Source organism: Pyrgilauda ruficollis, unplaced genomic scaffold, assembly GCF_017590135.1.
Source record: "Pyrgilauda ruficollis isolate IOZ18807 unplaced genomic scaffold, ASM1759013v1 scaffold138, whole genome shotgun sequence".
NCBI lineage: Eukaryota > Metazoa > Chordata > Aves > Passeriformes > Passeridae > Pyrgilauda > Pyrgilauda ruficollis.
Genome location: NW_024512321.1, coordinates 1,565,514 through 1,582,618, shown reverse-complemented (window position 1 = coordinate 1,582,618; position 17,105 = coordinate 1,565,514). Strand labels below are relative to the sequence as shown.

Here is a 17,105-nt window from a genome sequence, read left to right as displayed (position 1 = left end):
CTTGGGTGCTGTCACTGCCCAAACCTCAAATTATTGCAATCAAAGGAAGCCAGGGATGAGGCAAGGCTGGTATAAAACCTTCCTGGGGTGCATCTTCCCACACTGCTCCAGCTCCGAGGGCACGAGGACCAACCATGAAGGCTTTTCTGGTCGCCCTGCTGGCTGCAGTCCTGTGTGCCCAGCAAGGTAAGGAGGCTGGGAGAGCCAGAGGAGAGGAAAAACAAGGAGATAAATGAGGGGCAAGAGGGTTTGGCAGCTTTTGTTGCAGCTGCTGAGGTCTTGGCAGGGTACTTTTGGTGTCAGCCATGGCCAGAAATATTTTGTGTGGTTGAGTCCTCGCTCCTGGGTGGGCTCTCTGTGACCCAGAGGAGATGAATTCTGGTTTCTCACACCCTCAGATATCCAGCTCCATCCACTCACAGCTGAAGACACGACCTGAAAAATGCTGACAGGAATCAAGCAGGGCTCAGAGTTTTTGCCTTTGGTTTGATTTTTGTTCCTGAATGAAACTCGAGGAGCTGTTGTGGATGAAAGCGTGGCTGGTCTTGGCACTACATCTCCTGCCAGCATTTCACTTTATTCCCCACAACTCCAATTAGGTAATGAGGCTGCTGGCAGGTATTTGAAAGCCTCAGAGCTCTTTGCTCCTAAATTGGAAAGGCTGTTAAGTGCCTGGGAGTGTGTTTGGAATGGGATGCACAACGCTCTGCTCTTGTCCTCTTTACAAGGAGGCGCAGCCATACCTGGATAATTGTGGGGGAATATCCAGTTGGGAAATCTTGGCTCTGGGCATGGATTTGCCAGCCCGAGGAGCACAATTTGCACCGTTAAGGTTGTTTCTGGCTGCATTTGCAAAACTCCAGCTAATGGAGGGTGGAGGGCAGACGCAGGAAAGGCTTTAGAGCAGCTCTAATGGCTCGAGCTGTTATTGTTTCCTGGCTGGAAGGGATTTTCCTTGGATCACTTAGGGAGCATCAGCGCTTTCAGTTGCTCTCAGGCACGTGCTGAGGACTCAGCTCCATCTGCAGCAGGAAGTGGTTGGGGAAATTTGGCAGAAAATCAGATCAGGGAGAGCTCCAGGGTCTTTAAATTGCAATAATCCTCGCCAGGTCTGGGTTTTGCTTTGCCTGCAGAGGGACAGGAGCCCCCAGCTTGGGCTGGGAAACCTCCAGAGGAGAGGTGGGAGGTTGAAAATTCCCAGGTGATGGAGAAATAGTGAGAGATGAAAAGGAGAATTTAAAACCAGTTTGCAACAAGGCTGATTTTACCTCCTGCTACAGAGAACCCCTGAGCTTGTAACACCTGGCACTGGAAAAGGGCAGAGAATCAGAAAATGATAAAAGGGTTTGGATTGGAAAGGACCTTAAAAATCATCCTGTTCCACCCTCTGCCATGGGCAGGGACACCTTCCACTGTCCCAGGTTGCTCCAAACCCTGTCCAACTTTCCTTGAAGCATCTGGGAAAGTTTCAGAGCAAGCCAGTCCTGTACTGAGACACCCAGAGCTCCCCAGATCACAGAGGGGAGGCCTTTTTTCCTCCTCCTTGGGATAGTTAGAGACCAAAAGGGTTTTCAGTTCTCTTTTAAAACTGCTTCTGGAATTGTTTAACCAAGTGCCATGGGCAGATCAAGCTCAGATGAGAGCTTGAATCAAGAACAAACTTTGAAGGGCCATTGGGAGGGGTTTTCTTGCTAAAAAAAAATAATAAAAAAAAATCTAAGTTTGATTGGAAGATGGGCTGAGAAAGTCAGGAAAAACAGAACCAGGGAAATCTCAGCCTCATGGAGACCCCTGACTGGTTTGTAATTTTTGTTCACCTTCAACCAAGAACTCTTCACCGCTGGTGACAATGGAGTAGGATTTCCTGGGAGCAGCCCAGCTGCCTCTGTCACCCCTGCCCCAAAATGAGGAGCATTTCTTGGAACTTTGGGCAGGAGGGAAACAATTTCCACCAATTGTGAATCCACCTCTGGGGAACGAGAAGGCACATCTGTGTTATAATAGCCAGCCTGGAAGTTTTATTCAATTTACTTCAGCTTGCCCAATAATATCCCACTTTTTTTTCTGGCTCTGAGATAAACCTGGCTCGTCACTGAGGTAAAAATATAATGGAGAACACCCTGTTCCAGGTGCTGATAGGAATAATCCATCCATTGTCCAGGGCAGCCTCTCCCAGGGAACTCCCTTTACTCTGATGCCTCAGTAATTTGGCTCCCAGGGGTGTCACTAGGTATTAATTAATTCATGTCACGGCAGGGTTTTGCAGATGTAGGGTGAAAATATTTAAAATTGACCTCTAGAATTGAGTCAGTTCCTCCTCTCCTTGCCAGGACTTTGCTTTTGGAGGTTGGTTTTCAACAAGGCCAATGTGGATCCTGGGGAAAAGAAAAAAAATCTCCTGAAAATGCTGCTCAGGCTGAAAAATGTAAATTTAACCCCTTAAAATCTCCAGTCCAGAAAGAAATCTTGGTTTGCTCTCTACATTTGTTTTCTCAGCTCCATTAATCAAACCCAAACTTATTTCACTTGCTGAGACAAGTTTTTCAGACCAGACTTTCCCCCTTGTATTTTCCAAGGCTTTTGGCACGTTTTTTTTATTTTCCAGGAGGGAATTGCTGGGAATCACTGATCTGTGTTGTGGGTGTTTTTTTCCAGCTTCCTCCCTGTTTTGCTACGTCTGTGACAATGAACATTCCAACTGGAACTGCATGAAAACCTACAAGTGTGAGGACCATGAGAAATTCTGCACGACCACATACAGCACTGCCGGATTTGGTGAGTCCCAGAAAATAGGAATTTTTTTCTTCTAGAGATGTTGGTGGGCAACTTTTTAAAAGGGAATTGATGGAAATTGATGGTTTTGTTGGAAAGAAGTGACGATTTTGAGTGTTGAAGTGTCTCAATGTGATGAGTGTGAATTCTTTGAGGTAGAAGGGACCTTCAGAATCATCTCGTTCCAGGGATACCTCCCATTAGACCAGGTTGCTCCAGCTTGGCTTTTGACACTTCCAGGGACGGCACAGCCACAGTTTCTCTGGAAAACCTGTGCCAGCCCCTTGTGGAAGGGCTGGCTGGAACACCCAAATTTCAGGAGCAGCCTCTGTTGTTTGATCTGAGATGTTTTGGGCTGGAGAATAGAAAAGGGTTGGGTGCCAATAACATAGTTTTAAAAAATGCATTGGAATTGGAATGCATTGAAAAAATGCATTGGGAATGCATTGGAATTGCTGTCCTACAGGAACCACAGAATCATTTAGGTTGGGAAAGACCTCCAAGGTCTTGAGGCCAACCTTTGACTGGCCACCACCTGGGCAACCAGATCAGAGATTTAGGCCAGTGTGGGTTTCAATCAAGGACTTCCCAGTGTCCCACATTTGATCCAGGACTTGTGGATTCACAGCCAGCCCTGTCAAACCCCCTGAAAGCTTTTATTGCTGTGTGGAAAATCAAGGAAACTGCAAACCCCTCTCCTCTGGCCAGCTCTTCCAACAGAATCCTAAATCCCAGCTCTTCTTTCTTACCCCCTCTCCACCCAGGCAAGGAGGTGGGACACCGCATCACCAAGAAATGCTCTGTGGACTGTCCCGAGACCAACGTGAATTTTGGGATGGCCGCTTATTCCACCAAGTGCTGCAGCACCTCCCTGTGCAACTTCAGCGGCGCCAACAGCATCCGGATCAACTACGCTGTGGTCCTGCTGGGAATCGTGGGAAGTTTGATCTGTGTGCTCAGGGTGGGATTGTGACCAGGGCTGGCAGAGGATTGTGACCACCCAAGAAGCCGCAAGGAATTCCCCAAGAGAGGAACCTCAGGCGAGTGTTTCCAGCAGCGACCCTGTTGTGTTCCAAGACATTGCTTCAGATCCCAACATAACACCTATTTTACCCCCTGTTGTTTTATACTAATTTTTTCCCTGGAAAAGGTCTTTTGATAGCAAGTGTGTGATAATTGTCAGACAAAATAAAGATTTGTGTTATTCTAGAGTGTGTTTGTTGTATCCGCACCAGGACCAGCCTGAGAAATCAGCTCTGCTTCACATTGAATTCCACTTGGGAGCCTTCTCCAGGCTGTCTTTCCTAACTTTCTTCCATCCAGCAGCTCCAGACACTCCACAGGGCCAGATGGTCTCTCAAATCCCTCTGAGATAAGGAAAGGTCAGAGGTGTTTGTGTTGTTCCCATTGCAAACAACAGCGGGAACTGTTTTGTAGATGCTGAGACAGGACCAGGAATTTGGTCCTGCAGGAATTTGCACTGGGAAGTTCTCCTGGGATCTCTGCAAGGTGGGTTGCTCCAGCTTTTAAAACAGGTAAAGGTCCCACCCCAAGATTCCAGAGATGCCCAAGGTAAGGAAAATGCTGCTGGAATCTGTCCTCATAGAAAGAAGACCCTGTGCCTGCTTGGAGAAGCTGCCGAGTGTTTGCTCCTGATTTTCCTGTGGGAAATGGGCAGGAAGAGCCTGGAAGAGGTGATGGTGTCTGAGCTGACTGGGGAGGTCTCTGCTCCATCCCTTTCCAGGGTTTCTGCTGCATTTCCAGCCTTGGGGATGGTGGGGCTGGGATGGAGATCCCCTTCAGCTCTTGGAGGAGCAGAACTACAGCTAAAATAGGCAAATAAAATAATCTTGGAGCTGGAGAGTGTGGAAAAGTGCAGCACTGAATTTTGGGAGGATCTTTATAGTGGCACCTGGAAAAAAGGCCTCCAGCCCTGTTTTATTTGAGGGGAATCTGGTGCTGGATTTGAGGGGAATCTTGGTCCAGATTTGAGAGGAATCCTGTGCTGGATTTGAGTGGAATCTTGTGCTGGATTTGAGAGCAATCCTGTGCTGGATTTGAAGGGAATCCTACTCCACCAGCACTGCAAATTCCATGTGTTTCTGTGCAACGGGGAGAAACTGCAGTGCTGGTGAAGGTTGTAAAAATGGGATTAGGTTTAGTCATCCTATAAAGATTTAATTTCTGGTCAGGAAGGGTGTTTTGGAATTTATTTCAATGGGATAACAGAAGTGGAATAACTGAAGTTGCAGAATTTCTGAGGGGAATATTTCCCCAGAAACTTGGGGCTTTGCACTTTTAAAAATCACTTTTAACATAAAATCACTTTATGTTAATCACAATAGTTTCTGAAATGCTTCTCAAAGCTTTCGGCCAGCTTGAAGTTCCACATTTAGTAACAACATCTGAATTTCACAGCTACTTTTGCATTTCAGCACTTGTTTGATGAAAATTGCATTGTCTCCCCAAAATAAACCATTGTTTGCCCTTCTCATGTGATGATTTCAACCAGGTTTAGAACAACATAAACAAAACATTCTCCTCCTTTCCTTCTCCACTCCACTGTGTCAAGGGAAATAAATTTTTCCACCTCACCTTCCACTTTCACCTCCAGTTAAATCCCCTGTTACTCTTTAAAAAATCATCCTGAATTTCATGAATTCCAAACTCTTGTAAACTGGGATTTTAACTTCTCCTTTGCCTCAGTTCTTCTCGTGTCATCTGTGTCTTTCCTGCCCTCATGGTCTCCTTTCCTTCTGTCACCTGGCCCTGGTAGGGACAAAATATCAGAGGGCCATATGGACCAGCTGGAAGATTTCAGGAGCATCTCGTGGAAAATCTGTCAGGAATCCTGCAATAAAGCCTTGAAGAAATCCATTCTGTCCCTCTCCAAATCTCAGCAGCTTGCAGGAGACAGGAGATATTTTAGGGTTTGGCATGGATGAGATTTTGAGGGAAGGGAGAAAAAAAAAAAAAAGCAGTGCCTGAGCTGCTATTTCTGAACCTGTCAGGGGATGCTGCTGGAGATAAATCCCAACGTGGGCTGGCTCTGGAATGGAACAGCATCTCCTTGGGATTCGAGCCCTCCAGATAGGCCCCAATAAACATGGATTTACCACAAAAAACTCATTAAATCTATTCTGGCCTGGGGAAAATACAATATTTTGCAATATTTTGCACTGGCATGGAGGGAGCTTTGTTTTCCTCCTGCTGGGTGCCACAAGGAGGCCGACGGAGCCAAACCTCGCCCTTCCTTGGAGCTTTTCTGGCTAATTGCCACCTCTGCTCCAAATTAGTTTCATGCTCTGCCTGTTGGGAAGGCCAAAATTCCCTTACTCATGCAGGGCTGCAGAGGGACAATGTTTATAAGTCCAGCTTGGAGGTGTTGGAAAAACTGACATCATCTCAGGAACCCGGCGTGTTTTCCCGGTGAGAGGAGGTGGGACACATCGGAAGCCCAAAATATTCCATGGGAGATGGGGATCTGGGCGAGTTGGAGAGAAGGAAAAAGGGGATAAAGCAGATGGAGAGCAGCGAGGGTGCTGGCAGAGGATTTGGGGCAGCTCCTGCAGTTCCGAGGGTCACGTGAGAGGATCCAGCTCGACTTTTCCTGGGATTGTGCCTCTGTTCTGCGACTCGACGGCAGAAAGGCAACAGTGGGAGGGAAAAACAACAACAATCCCCAAGAAGGTGGGAAAGGTTCTGATTTTATTAATGAAGATTGGATGAAACATGATTCAAAGGAAAAAAAAAAAAAAAGGAGGAATAAAGAGCACAATCTGGGAATCCAGTGGAATAATCCTGTATGGCATTTCAAATTTTTTTTTCTGAAGACTTAATGAGTTGAGATCTTTGATCAGCCAGCCCCTCCTTCTCCATGCTTTAATTGGTTTGTGTTTTTCTCCCTAACATTTTTTTTTTAAAATGAATTTGTGAAAAAATTCCCAGCTTGTTCCATGCCATGGGAGTGGGTGTTATTTCTATTTTTTAATTTAAATGGTCATTTTCCTTTGCTCTGTGGAATTTATTTTCTAAAAAGATAACATTTTCTCCTCATAAAAATTATCCCAGAAATATTTCTGATTTTAAACTTAAAAAGGAGACAGAAAATGATGCCTGCTCCCCTATGAAAAGCAGTGGAAGGATTCTGCTCTTCTGATCTCACTGCCTTCACAATCCTGGGAGACATGTAGGAGAAGTTTCCATCCCAAATTCAATTTTAAATTTAAATTCCCTCCATTTCCATATGTGCAAGGACACGATCTTGGAGGATGCAGCACGCTCTGAAACCTGGAAAAGAAAACCTTATTCTTTTGGCAGGGAAAATTGCTTTGTTTTCATGTTTTGCTTTTCCCCCACTTCTCCAAAATTAGAAACAGTTGCAGAGTTCACGTCAGCTGGAGCAGCTGCGTTGTGAAACGACCAGGAAAAGGAGAAGTTGTGGAGAAAAACACACCCCCCTCCTGATTTCCAAAAAAACGCCCTTCTCCATACAAGCCCGGACACGCTGCTCTCAATTATCCATCATCTGACACAGCAGCCTCTGGTTATTATCTCTGGATCAAAGCAAGCACTGCAGAGGTATAAAACCTGCCCTGCCCGAGTCCTTCTCATTTTGGAGGCTCCCAGACCTCTAAAGGATGAAGCTTTTCCTCCTGGTCGTGCTCGGCGTCGCCCTGTGCACGGAAAGTGGTGAGTCCCAAAAGGATTGGGGAGCCATCCCCAAAACCGGGGCATGGCTTTGGCACTCCAGGATTTTGCAGTGTGGATGGTGAAGCTGAAGGGTCAGGAAGGAGTTATTCCAGGAGAAAGGGGGCAGGGGGATTAACCCCACCTGAAGTTGGAGGGGTGATGAGGAGTGGGGGGTGAGATTCCCACCTCAGATGATTCCTGCAGACCCAGCCCAGCCCCTGGGATGGCTCAGTGGCAGCTGAGAGCTCCATGGGAATAGGGATATCCATGAGGGATATCCAGGGCAATATGTGCAGTAAATCTCTGGATTTGACACCAAAGCCTGATTTATTTTTGTTTTTTTTTTTAATTGGTTGCACCTCAAACCATCATTTCCTAAATTGACAGAGGTGGTTGAGCCACAAGAAGGTGCAATTCTGGCTCCCAGCTCATCCTTGTGGCTTCCAGGTGCAACTTTGCTGATCACAGAATCCCTAAGGTTGGAAAAGACCTCTAAGATCGTGGAGTCTGATCTATTAGGAAAAAATTCCATCATGGAAAGGGTGATCGAGCATCCAGGCTGCCCAGGGAAGCAGTGGGATCACATCCTTGGGAGTGTTCAGAAAAATCTGTGGATGTGGTGCTCAGAGCCAGGGTTTAGTGCTGAACCTGGACTCGATGATCTTGGAGGTCTTTCCCAGCCTTAATGATTCCATGATTCCCAGCTGATCCCATGTTTGGGATGGAGACACAGAGACCCATTCTCGTTCTGATAATTGTCTGGGGGAATTTTTGGGAGAGCACTGGGAAGCTGCACCTCAATTTTCCTGGCTGGACTCTGCCAACGACCACACCTCGTGCTCTGGGTCAGGCAGGGAACAGAAGGTGCAGCCTGGAATATCCCTGTGTTTTAGGGGGAATGGTTGATTTCCTCAGCTCAGGGGGCTTTTACCTCTTTGTAAACTGAATTTTTCCCTGTAGGATTTGATCTGCAAATTCCTGGCCATTCTGGTCCTGGACTAACAGATCTTTTTGGCTCCCACTTAATTTGAGGAGGGAAGTGTTCCTATTGATGGATTTCACAGGCTTGAAACTTGGAGTTGTGCTCAAGATCAGGATGTTAAGGCAAATAAAAGGATCTTTTCCTGCAGCTTTACTCACATTTTTTTTTTAAAGATCAAGGAATGAGACAGCAAATTCCTTGAGGAATGTTTCTCTTCAGTTAGAGCAGAGGTCCTGGTGAGTGTGGAGATATCCAAAGGCAGCCTGGATTAACTCAAGGTTTGCATCTGGAAGAAATAAAATTCCCTTCCCCTCTCAGCCCTTGTTGCAACAGATTCCTCAAGAAATAAAATTAAAGTGTTTTTCTGTAGCTTGACCAAAATTGTCCTCCCTGACTTCAGGGTGTGCCAGTTTAGGAGCCAATCCCGGAGTTCTGGAATAATTGGTGAGTCAGAAATCTCTGGAGCACAGAGAGAGGTTGAAAAATTCATCCTTGTGTGGTTCTTCCTTCTTCTCCTGCCAAGGAGGCTCCCAGGGCAACTGCAGTCTGAAATTGGAGCTTTGGGAGGCTGGGATGAAACAGGATTTGGGCATGTAACCAGCTCCACTGTTTCCTGCACTGATTCAGGAAGTTTTCCTGGGAATGGGCTTGGATTAAAGGTGCTGCATTTATTAAGGATTAAAGTGAGCTCTGTGTCTGGAAAATCCAGTTTGGGGACTGAGTGTTTCTGTGAGGAAAGGGTGGTTCCCATTGGGGTGGAGGTAAAATATCCCATATTATATTCCATATAATATCATTTTGCATGAGAAAGGAGAATGAAACCAAACACTTTGGACAGGGACTATTTAAAGGAGGGTCCCAGGCTTGAAAAAATAAATTTGTGCCTGAAAGGTCAGGACAAGGCAAGAGCCAGGTAGGACAAATGGAGCTTCTGGAGATGGGAATGACCATGATAGGAAGCAAATTGAAAAGGTCTGGATATGAAGCCAAAGAGAGCCAGGTGCAAAGTCTGAGGCTTTTGGAATGACCATGGGAATGGTGGGAAGTGGGATCTGAGTTGTCTGGTGGCCTCTGCTCAGTGCCAGTCAGTGAGGGACTGCAGAGGAAGAGCAGGGAACGTGAGGGCTGTGGACCACAAGACGAAAGGCCATGGGAAAGAAGGGAATGTTGGCTGGAGTGGGAAAAGAAGGCAGAGTTTCCACACAGGCAGAGGAAGAATAGAAGCAAAACAGTGATCCTGCGGTCATGGGCTGAGCTGGAGCCAGATCTGGGCTAGCAGGACACTCAAGGAGCCTCTTTGGGCCAGAAGGACTTTGTCCAAGGTCAAACGAGGGCAGTGGCGAGGTTGGGACATCGCTGACAAAGGCACAAAGAAACCTGGGCAAGGGCGAGGAGTGAGGAAGAGGAAGAGCGAGGAAGGCAAAGCTAAAGGACAAAGCTGCTGCAAGAATTAGCTGAGCATTAACTGCCAGTAGCTAGGGATATTCCTGAAACGAGGATGAGTTTAATCCCTGGAGGGTGACACTGCAGCCAGATAAACAGATGAGGAGGAAATTCCCCGTATCAGGCAAAGAATCCTTCCCCAAGGATCTCTTTGCTCTCAATGATGCTTCAGCCTCGTGGAGTGCCAGCTGTTCTCATTCACTGATTTCAGCAAAGCACTTTGCAGATGCAGACTGTTCCAGATGTGCACGTTTTGTGGAGCGAGGAAGTTATTCCCCATGGATGGCTGGGAAAAGGAATCTGCTCCAGCCAAGGCGGGGATTTGCTGAGCTCAGACTTCTACAGATCCAAGATTTTCCTCCTACATGAGAGCTCTGAAAATCAACCCAAATCATAGAAGGGTTTGGGTTGGAAGGGTTCTTAAAAACCATCTCATTTTAGTGTTGGGTATTCAGAGCAAGTCCTGGACAGTTGCTGCCTTTGAATGTTTTGTCTTTTTTTTTTTTTTAATTTTTTTTTTTTGTGTGTGTTTTTTCTGGGGTTTTGCTGGCTGACCTGAGTGAAAGAACCATTCTGATGCCCACATAGGATAAATCATAGAAACCTGGAATGGTTTGGGTTGGAAGGGTTCTTAAAAACCATCTCATTTTAGTGTTTGGTATTCAGAGCAAGTCCTGGACAGTTGCTGCCTTTGAATGTTTTGTCTTTTTTTTTTTTTTAATTTTTTTTTTTTGTGTGTGTTTTTTCTGGGGTTTTGCTGGCTGACCTGAGTGAAAGAACCATTCTGATGCCCACATAGGATAAATCATAGAAACCTGGAATGGTTTGGGTTGGAAGGGACCTCAAAGATCATCCAGTTCCACCTCCCTAGCATGGGCAGGGACACCTTCCCCTATCCCAGGTTGCTCCAAGCCTCATCCAGCCTGACTTTGGACACTTCCAGGGATGGGGCAGCCACAGATTCCCTGGTCCATTGTCTTCATACAAGAACCAGAGGCTAGAAACTGAGGACTGGAGGGGCCAGGTTGGAAAGAAAAACCAAGAGCTTCACACTACAAGTGGTGGGAGAGTGGGCTGCTCTTCCCAAAAACACAGTGGAGATGCCAGATGTTTTAATGGATTCAGGGAAAAGTCAACCATACATCCAGAGGGAAGATCCCTGAAGGTTCCTAAATGAGCAAACCACAGATGTGGCAGCAATTTGAGCTTAATCTGTCTCCTTGGGGCCAAGTTTAACTTATGCGGGAATTATTTGCCTGTGGCCACTGGGCTTGACAGATCCTCCATCCATCCACCCCCAGTTTGGTGCTCCTGAGGATATTCCAAGAGGTGCCTGATGGATGTTTTTGTGCTTCTTTTGCAGCTTTCTCCCTGACCTGCTTCTCGTGCAAAGATGCAACTTCCAACATCCATTGTCTCAGCACCACCAAATGCTCGGACAACGAGAAGTATTGTCTGACAACCTATTCCACCACAGGAACCGGTGAGTGTGGAGCTTTCCCAAGGCCCTGTGGACAAGGTGGGGCTCAGCTGGGGCTGACAGCTCATCCTCCTCCCACCAGGCAGCACAATGGAGGAATTAATGAGGATTTTAGCATGCAGAGAACAAATCTTGGGAAGGTGGGAACTTGGCCTGGGTCTGTTGCAACATATCGTAAAAATACTTCTGATTAAACTCAAAATTAAATACTGCTGATTAAACACAGGGAGATGCTGGAATAAAAATAATTATTTTTTATTATACCTGCACAAACTCCTTGTCTCAACTCCAAGTTCAAGTTTATGCCCATGAGGTGGCAGAAATGGAAAGTGCCGGGTGCTGTGGAAGGAGCAATCCCAAGGCACCATGCCAAAGTCTTGCAATCTCACACTGTACAAATAAGTCCCAAATTCCTGCCCTCAGCCGGTCCTGAAACCAAGCAAGGATTTGTAAGGCCTGGAGAGGGTGTCCATAGGTCACATATACACAAATAATGATGGAATGTGATGAAACCCTAGGGAAAACCCAACAGCATCGAGGAGAGAATAACAAATTCCCCACGGGATTGCATGGCCAGGCTATGATCGAAACCACTGAAACCTGCCAAAAAAAAAAAAAAAAAAAAAAAAAGAGAGATGAAAACCTGAACTTTTCCTGTTGTTTTCTCTCCCTCCCACTCCAGGCAGTGACCGGAGCCAGCGAATCACCAAGAAATGTTCTGCATTTTGCCCAACAATTGACCTGAACATCGGCATAGCTGGAGTCGCCACCAGCTGCTGCGAGACCTCCTTGTGCAACATCAGTGGGGCCAGCAGTGTGAAAACCAGTTCCACCATCCTCACCCTGGGGGTCCTGGCCAGTCTCGCCTGCATCCTCAGGATGGGTTTTTGAGGGGTTTTTGGGGGGAAAATGAGCTGCTTGGCTTTGCATGGCACGGTTCAAGCTGCGGTCCATCAGGTGGGAATGCTGCCCTGTGCCTCCTACCTGGAAGGTCACCTCCCATCAGGAGGTATTTTTTGCTCTTTCCACGCTCTGATGACAGCACAAAATGATGTTTGGGAGAGAAAGGGGTAATATGGAGCCCTGCACGTGCAGAATGGCCCCACGTGGCCACCATCTCTCCTGCTCCTGGCATTTATAACTCCGTGCATTTTTTGCCTTTCATTTTATCCCTGCCATTCCCTTGTGCCAATTTTTTTTTCCCATTTTCTACCCTGTATCATTTTGCTCTGAGAAAGCCTTTAATATTCAAGTTGTTAAACAGAAACTGGGCACAATAAAGTGTTATTTTATTCTATTGTGTGGCTGCATGGTGTGGTACACTGGGCGTAGCTGCTGGATGTATCCATGTTATGGGATAAAAGCGGAGGCGTTCGCCGGCAAGTTGAATGGGAATAATGCTGAAATATATTAAAATTACTCTGCATTCACTTCAGGAAGCCTCTCCCCAGATTTTATTTTTTCTGCACTGCCAGAAATGGCATTTTTGTGACTCCATTTTGGAATAAAATGAATTCTATTTAACTTCCTTTCAATTCCTCTCCTGGGTCAGCTGCCTGGAAGGAAACAGCTTTTGAGCTCTCCAGGAAACAGAGGGGACAAGGCAGGGCAGGTATCTGGAACATTTTCTTTAAACTGGTTTAAGATATCCCAGTGGAAATTCCTTTAGAAGCATTAAGTTTATTTAGGAAAGGGAGAAGAGTATCTTGCACCATGCTTAAAGGGAAGTCGTAGGAAAAGACAGATGGTTTCTGGAAAGAAATATGGAATTTTTCACTGATCTGTGAAAAAATACTAACACTGCAAATAAACCTTTTAAGTTTGCTCATCAAGTTAAAATTGAAGGAAATCATTGCCCTGCTCTGACCTTCCTTGTGGATAATCTTAGGAATGAGAGGTTTGCTCCCTCCGACCCTTCCAGGGAGGCTGAACTATTTTCTCCAGGGAGGAAGGAGCACTCCACAAGGGTCATCCCAAGGACGATCTCCCAGGGAAACCAGTTGGGCGCAGCTCACCCAGTTGGTTTTCTCTCCTTAGAAGAGAGAAAACCTTGCACAGCTCCATGTACTGCTCATTCTGACAGGCATTTTCTGGGATTAGAGGAACAACAGGGCTCAGGAACAGCCACACTTTTGTTCTTTACACAGCTTTGCAGAGGAAACGTGGGCTCGTGGCTCCAGCTCATCCCCATCTGCTCTTACCCCTTCCTGTTCACCTTCCTCCCATCCACTCCAACCCCAGCTCTGCATTCTCTGGTGGTTTTCTCTCTCAGATTTCCTCATTGGCTTCTTCCTCCAGTCTTACTCTGTGTTTTTCCATCCAAACTCTATTTCTTTGCCTCAACAAATTGTTTCCTCCTTGGTGTAAATGCTAGATTGGCCAAGGATACTTTGATTTTGGCCATGAGTCTCCCCATTCTCCCCACGGATTTTATTGCCTATCCCAGCTGAGCTGCCTCCATCCATCTGCCCGATTTATTCTCCCCACCCTGCGTCCCTTCCTGCCAAATTTAGGGATATTCAAAAACCCCAAACAAGCCAATTCTGTGACCTTGCCTGGCCATATTCTGCCCCACACCCTGCTCCTAACGTGGTGACAACTGAACTATTTGGAACAATCTTCATCCTGTGCTATCCACCAGTTTAGGATTCCTTAGGGACAATGGCTGGCACAGGGAAAGGCCAAGATGGGGCTAGTACGGCCTCAGGTCTTGTTCTGCTAAGCTTGGGAGTCCAGACCTGCCCTTGGCAGCCAGGTTTGAAATTAAGGTCATGTCTTGAGCTGCCTGAACTTGGCAGGTGCCTCTGTTTTGGGATGGGAAGGATCCTGGCATGGCAAAGGGGATGGAAGCATGTGGGACACCCCTGGAGGGTTTTATGGCTGCTGCATGGAGAAGTTATAAACAGCTCTGGGAATCCAGAAGTGCCATCCCTAAGGGAGCAGCTCCATCCTGGCTGGCTCTTCCTTGCCTAATTTCCCCCTGACCCCACAGGTTTTTCCCTAGTGCCCACACAAAACACATCCATGTGCTCCAAAGCTGACCCATGTCCCAAAGCCCTTATCTGAAGGTGGGAGCAGCAACTTCCCTGAGGCACAGGAGGTCCTAAAAACGTCAGAGCTCCTGTGGTGAACCCTCCCCTTGGATTGTTGTGTAAGAGGAGACTCTGCCAGCCTTCCCGAGAAATCCTGATTGACACCTCCCACGCAGGTGCTGCTCCCTAATTCCAAATCTTTCCATCACCCTGGGTTTCTGGTGCCTCCCATGGCTGCACACTCCTCACATGGGAGCACTGAGCTGCCCCATGAGCAGAGACACCTATGATGCCTGGAGGGCTTTTGGGAAGGAGATGGAAGTCTCATTCCAGTAGCTGGGATTGATTCTGGGAGGTAACTGCCTGTCTCTCCCTGTGGATTATATAAAAGTCATTTTTCAGAGCTCTGAGTCACTGTGCCAGGACCTGGATCAGACAAGGAGGCCTTTCCCTGCCTAAATGAGGCATCTGCAGAAGGTGCTTCAACTTTGTCTCTTCTTTTCCCTCTCCTGGGGCTTTCCCACCCTTGGTTTTGAAGGATCTGTGCTGCCTGCTGATCTCCTTGAATAATTCCCCTGTCTATTCCCTCACAACATGAAGTTTGTCCCCCTTTTCCCTGTTTATTTGTCCAGATCCAACTCAGCGCCTCAATGCCAAAGCAAGAGAGAGGATAGATGCAAGAGGTCAAAGCAGCACCCTCACTGGGTCAAAAAATCTTCTGGAAGCCAAGGAAAAGGACAAAAGGAACCCTTTTTCCAAAGCTGACTGCTGCTTTCTTGTCACAGAGCCAACCCCTGGCTCCAATTTGAGTCCACTGCCAAATCATGGCTCCAATTTGATCCACTTTAATTTTCCTGTATGGATAATAAGATTACTCCAGAGAGGTGACTCAGCTTCCTTGGGGATTTTTTTCCCCCAGTCTTCCTCAATTCTCAATCTTGCTCCTCACTTGGTGTCCCTGCTCCAGGCCCTCCTCCAGGCTGTGATCCCGGGCTGCAGGAGACACCCTCTCCATGGTGGATCCTTGAGTGATGCCTCTGAGTGCTTTTGAGTTTTGTAATCTGCCCTGTTGGGAAATAAATCTCTTTTCCATGCTCTCCATGCACCGGGAAGAGGGAATGCTCCAGCATTCCAAGGTACCTCCAAACCACAGTACTAAGGAAGACACTGATGTCCTGGAGACACCTCCCAGAAAACTCAGAAAATCCCATTTCCCACCCGAATTCCTCTCCTCAGTACATATTTGTTGGATGTGCTGGGGATGTTTCAGCCTCACTTCTCCTTCAAAGCCAAAGTCAAAGTCAAATTCTAATTCTAAGTCAAAGTCTAGGTCAGGCTCAAACTCAACTTGTGCTGATCCTGTTCCCAGAAGATTCATGTGGCAATAAAAATGATGTTGGAAAAGTCAACAAAGCCAGGTTGGATGGGGCTTGGAGCAGGCTAGGATAGTGGAAGGTGTCCCTGCCCATGGCATGAGGTGATTTTTAAGGTCCAAGGTGGTTTTTAAGGTCCCTTCCTACCAACCCAGTCTATGATTCTCTGGATATCAAGAGGGGTAGGGATATGGAAGGGGAAAAGAATAAACACAACCAGTTTATGGGATAAATAAGACAAAAAATAAGGGGAAAAAATGGTTCTTTCACCCTCACTGCAAAATGCCAGCAAGGAGCCACACCCACTAATGAGGGAGAAAAACCTGTTTATAAAACACTGGGGCAAAGGACCAAGTTGTCCTGGGTGAAGCACAAGGCTCAATTTGGTCATCACCACATCCCCACTGACCTCATCAACCTCCAAAACCCAGGGAATGTCTGTTTGGACACAGGGCTTGAACAACTCTGGAATTCACCACCTGATGACGTCATTCCGGGAGCAGATCAGGAGGGCCTGAAAAAAGTGTCAGAAAATCACATGGATCAGGAAATCATCCAGTGTTGGAATGATTCATGTTAGAAACAGACAAAAATACCCTGCTGATGGCTACATGCAGGGAATTGCCAGTTAAGTTATTCCGTAATTGCCAGAAAAAGCGGGTTTTGACAATATTTTCTTTCTGCTCTCCAGGACTAATCTTGTTTTAGAAGAAGCTCTGTGGACTTGGCAGCTCGAGCTCTTACAAGAAGTATCTTGAATGAGGGTCTCCATCCTAGACTGTCAGGAACAGATGTTAAGGAATTCAGAGGAGAGGAACAACACAGAGGAATAAAAGCAAAAGGATTGATTTAAGGGGAGAGATTGAAAAAATGACACTTTGAGGGATGGCTCTTTCCTGAGCAGAGCTGCAATTCCAGGGTGCCAATTTGTGGGCTTGGAAATGGAGGCCTGATTTCGAGAAACTGTTGGGCGTGGAGAAAAGCAGCTCCTCTAAAGAATCCCTGGATAGCAGCAAAACTTCATTAAGTCAAAATTGTACAAGGTATTTGAGGATTACAAGCAGGAAAAAGAGCAGGCAGAGGGATTAGCCAGAGGAAAATTGATAAAGAAATGAAGACTGACGTGAAAATTTGAGGAAAATCTTCTGTTTAACCAACCATTAGCTAATTTAATTTGGTGTAAAACACACTGATTTTGAGGTAAACCAGCTTAGGACAGCTCAGAGGCTGTTTCTGGTGCTGTTGAATAATTAAAGCCAATGAATGGTACAAATCCTGGAACATCACGTGCTGTCTATGCAAAGGGACTAGAAAAATTCATTCCTAGGACA

At 46.5% G+C, this 17,105-nt stretch overlaps 2 protein-coding genes across 4 annotated transcripts; both read left to right on the top strand.

Annotated features, from left to right (window-relative positions):
• Positions 1 to 76: 76 nt before the first annotated feature.
• Positions 77 to 3,745, top strand: LOC121349297 (lymphocyte antigen 6E-like). Its single transcript, XM_041459566.1, has 3 exons — positions 77 to 186; positions 2,656 to 2,775; positions 3,537 to 3,745. Exons 1-3 carry the CDS (start codon positions 135 to 137, stop codon positions 3,743 to 3,745), a joined length of 381 nt encoding a protein of 126 aa, XP_041315500.1. The 5' UTR covers positions 77 to 134.
• Positions 3,746 to 6,115: 2,370 nt separating this feature from the next.
• Positions 6,116 to 12,666, top strand: LOC121349287 (lymphocyte antigen 6E-like). Of its 3 annotated transcripts, none has more exons than XM_041459552.1 (4): positions 6,116 to 6,211; positions 7,146 to 7,464; positions 11,253 to 11,372; positions 12,052 to 12,666. In XM_041459552.1, exons 2-4 carry the CDS (start codon positions 7,413 to 7,415, stop codon positions 12,258 to 12,260), a joined length of 381 nt encoding a protein of 126 aa, XP_041315486.1. In that variant the 5' UTR covers positions 6,116 to 6,211; positions 7,146 to 7,412; the 3' UTR covers positions 12,261 to 12,666. The 3 variants fall into 3 exon arrangements, with proteins under 3 accessions (XP_041315486.1, XP_041315488.1, XP_041315485.1); XM_041459554.1 differs by having other exon boundaries at positions 6,178 to 6,201; XM_041459551.1 differs by lacking the exon at positions 6,116 to 6,211 and adding an exon at positions 6,218 to 6,462.
• Positions 12,667 to 17,105: the final 4,439 nt, after the last annotated feature.

Coding starts and splice junctions, on each gene's coding strand:
- LOC121349297 (XM_041459566.1), top strand. CDS start 135: ATGAAGGCTTTTCTGGTCGCCCTGCTGGCTGCAGTCCTGTGTGCCCAG. Junction 187..2,655: donor AGTCCTGTGTGCCCAGCAAG/GTAAGGAGGCTG, acceptor GTTTTTTTCCAG/CTTCCTCCCTGTTTTGCTAC. Junction 2,776..3,536: donor ATACAGCACTGCCGGATTTG/GTGAGTCCCAGA, acceptor CTCTCCACCCAG/GCAAGGAGGTGGGACACCGC.
- LOC121349287 (XM_041459552.1), top strand. CDS start 7,413: ATGAAGCTTTTCCTCCTGGTCGTGCTCGGCGTCGCCCTGTGCACGGAA. Junction 7,465..11,252: donor CGCCCTGTGCACGGAAAGTG/GTGAGTCCCAAA, acceptor CTTCTTTTGCAG/CTTTCTCCCTGACCTGCTTC. Junction 11,373..12,051: donor CTATTCCACCACAGGAACCG/GTGAGTGTGGAG, acceptor CTCCCACTCCAG/GCAGTGACCGGAGCCAGCGA.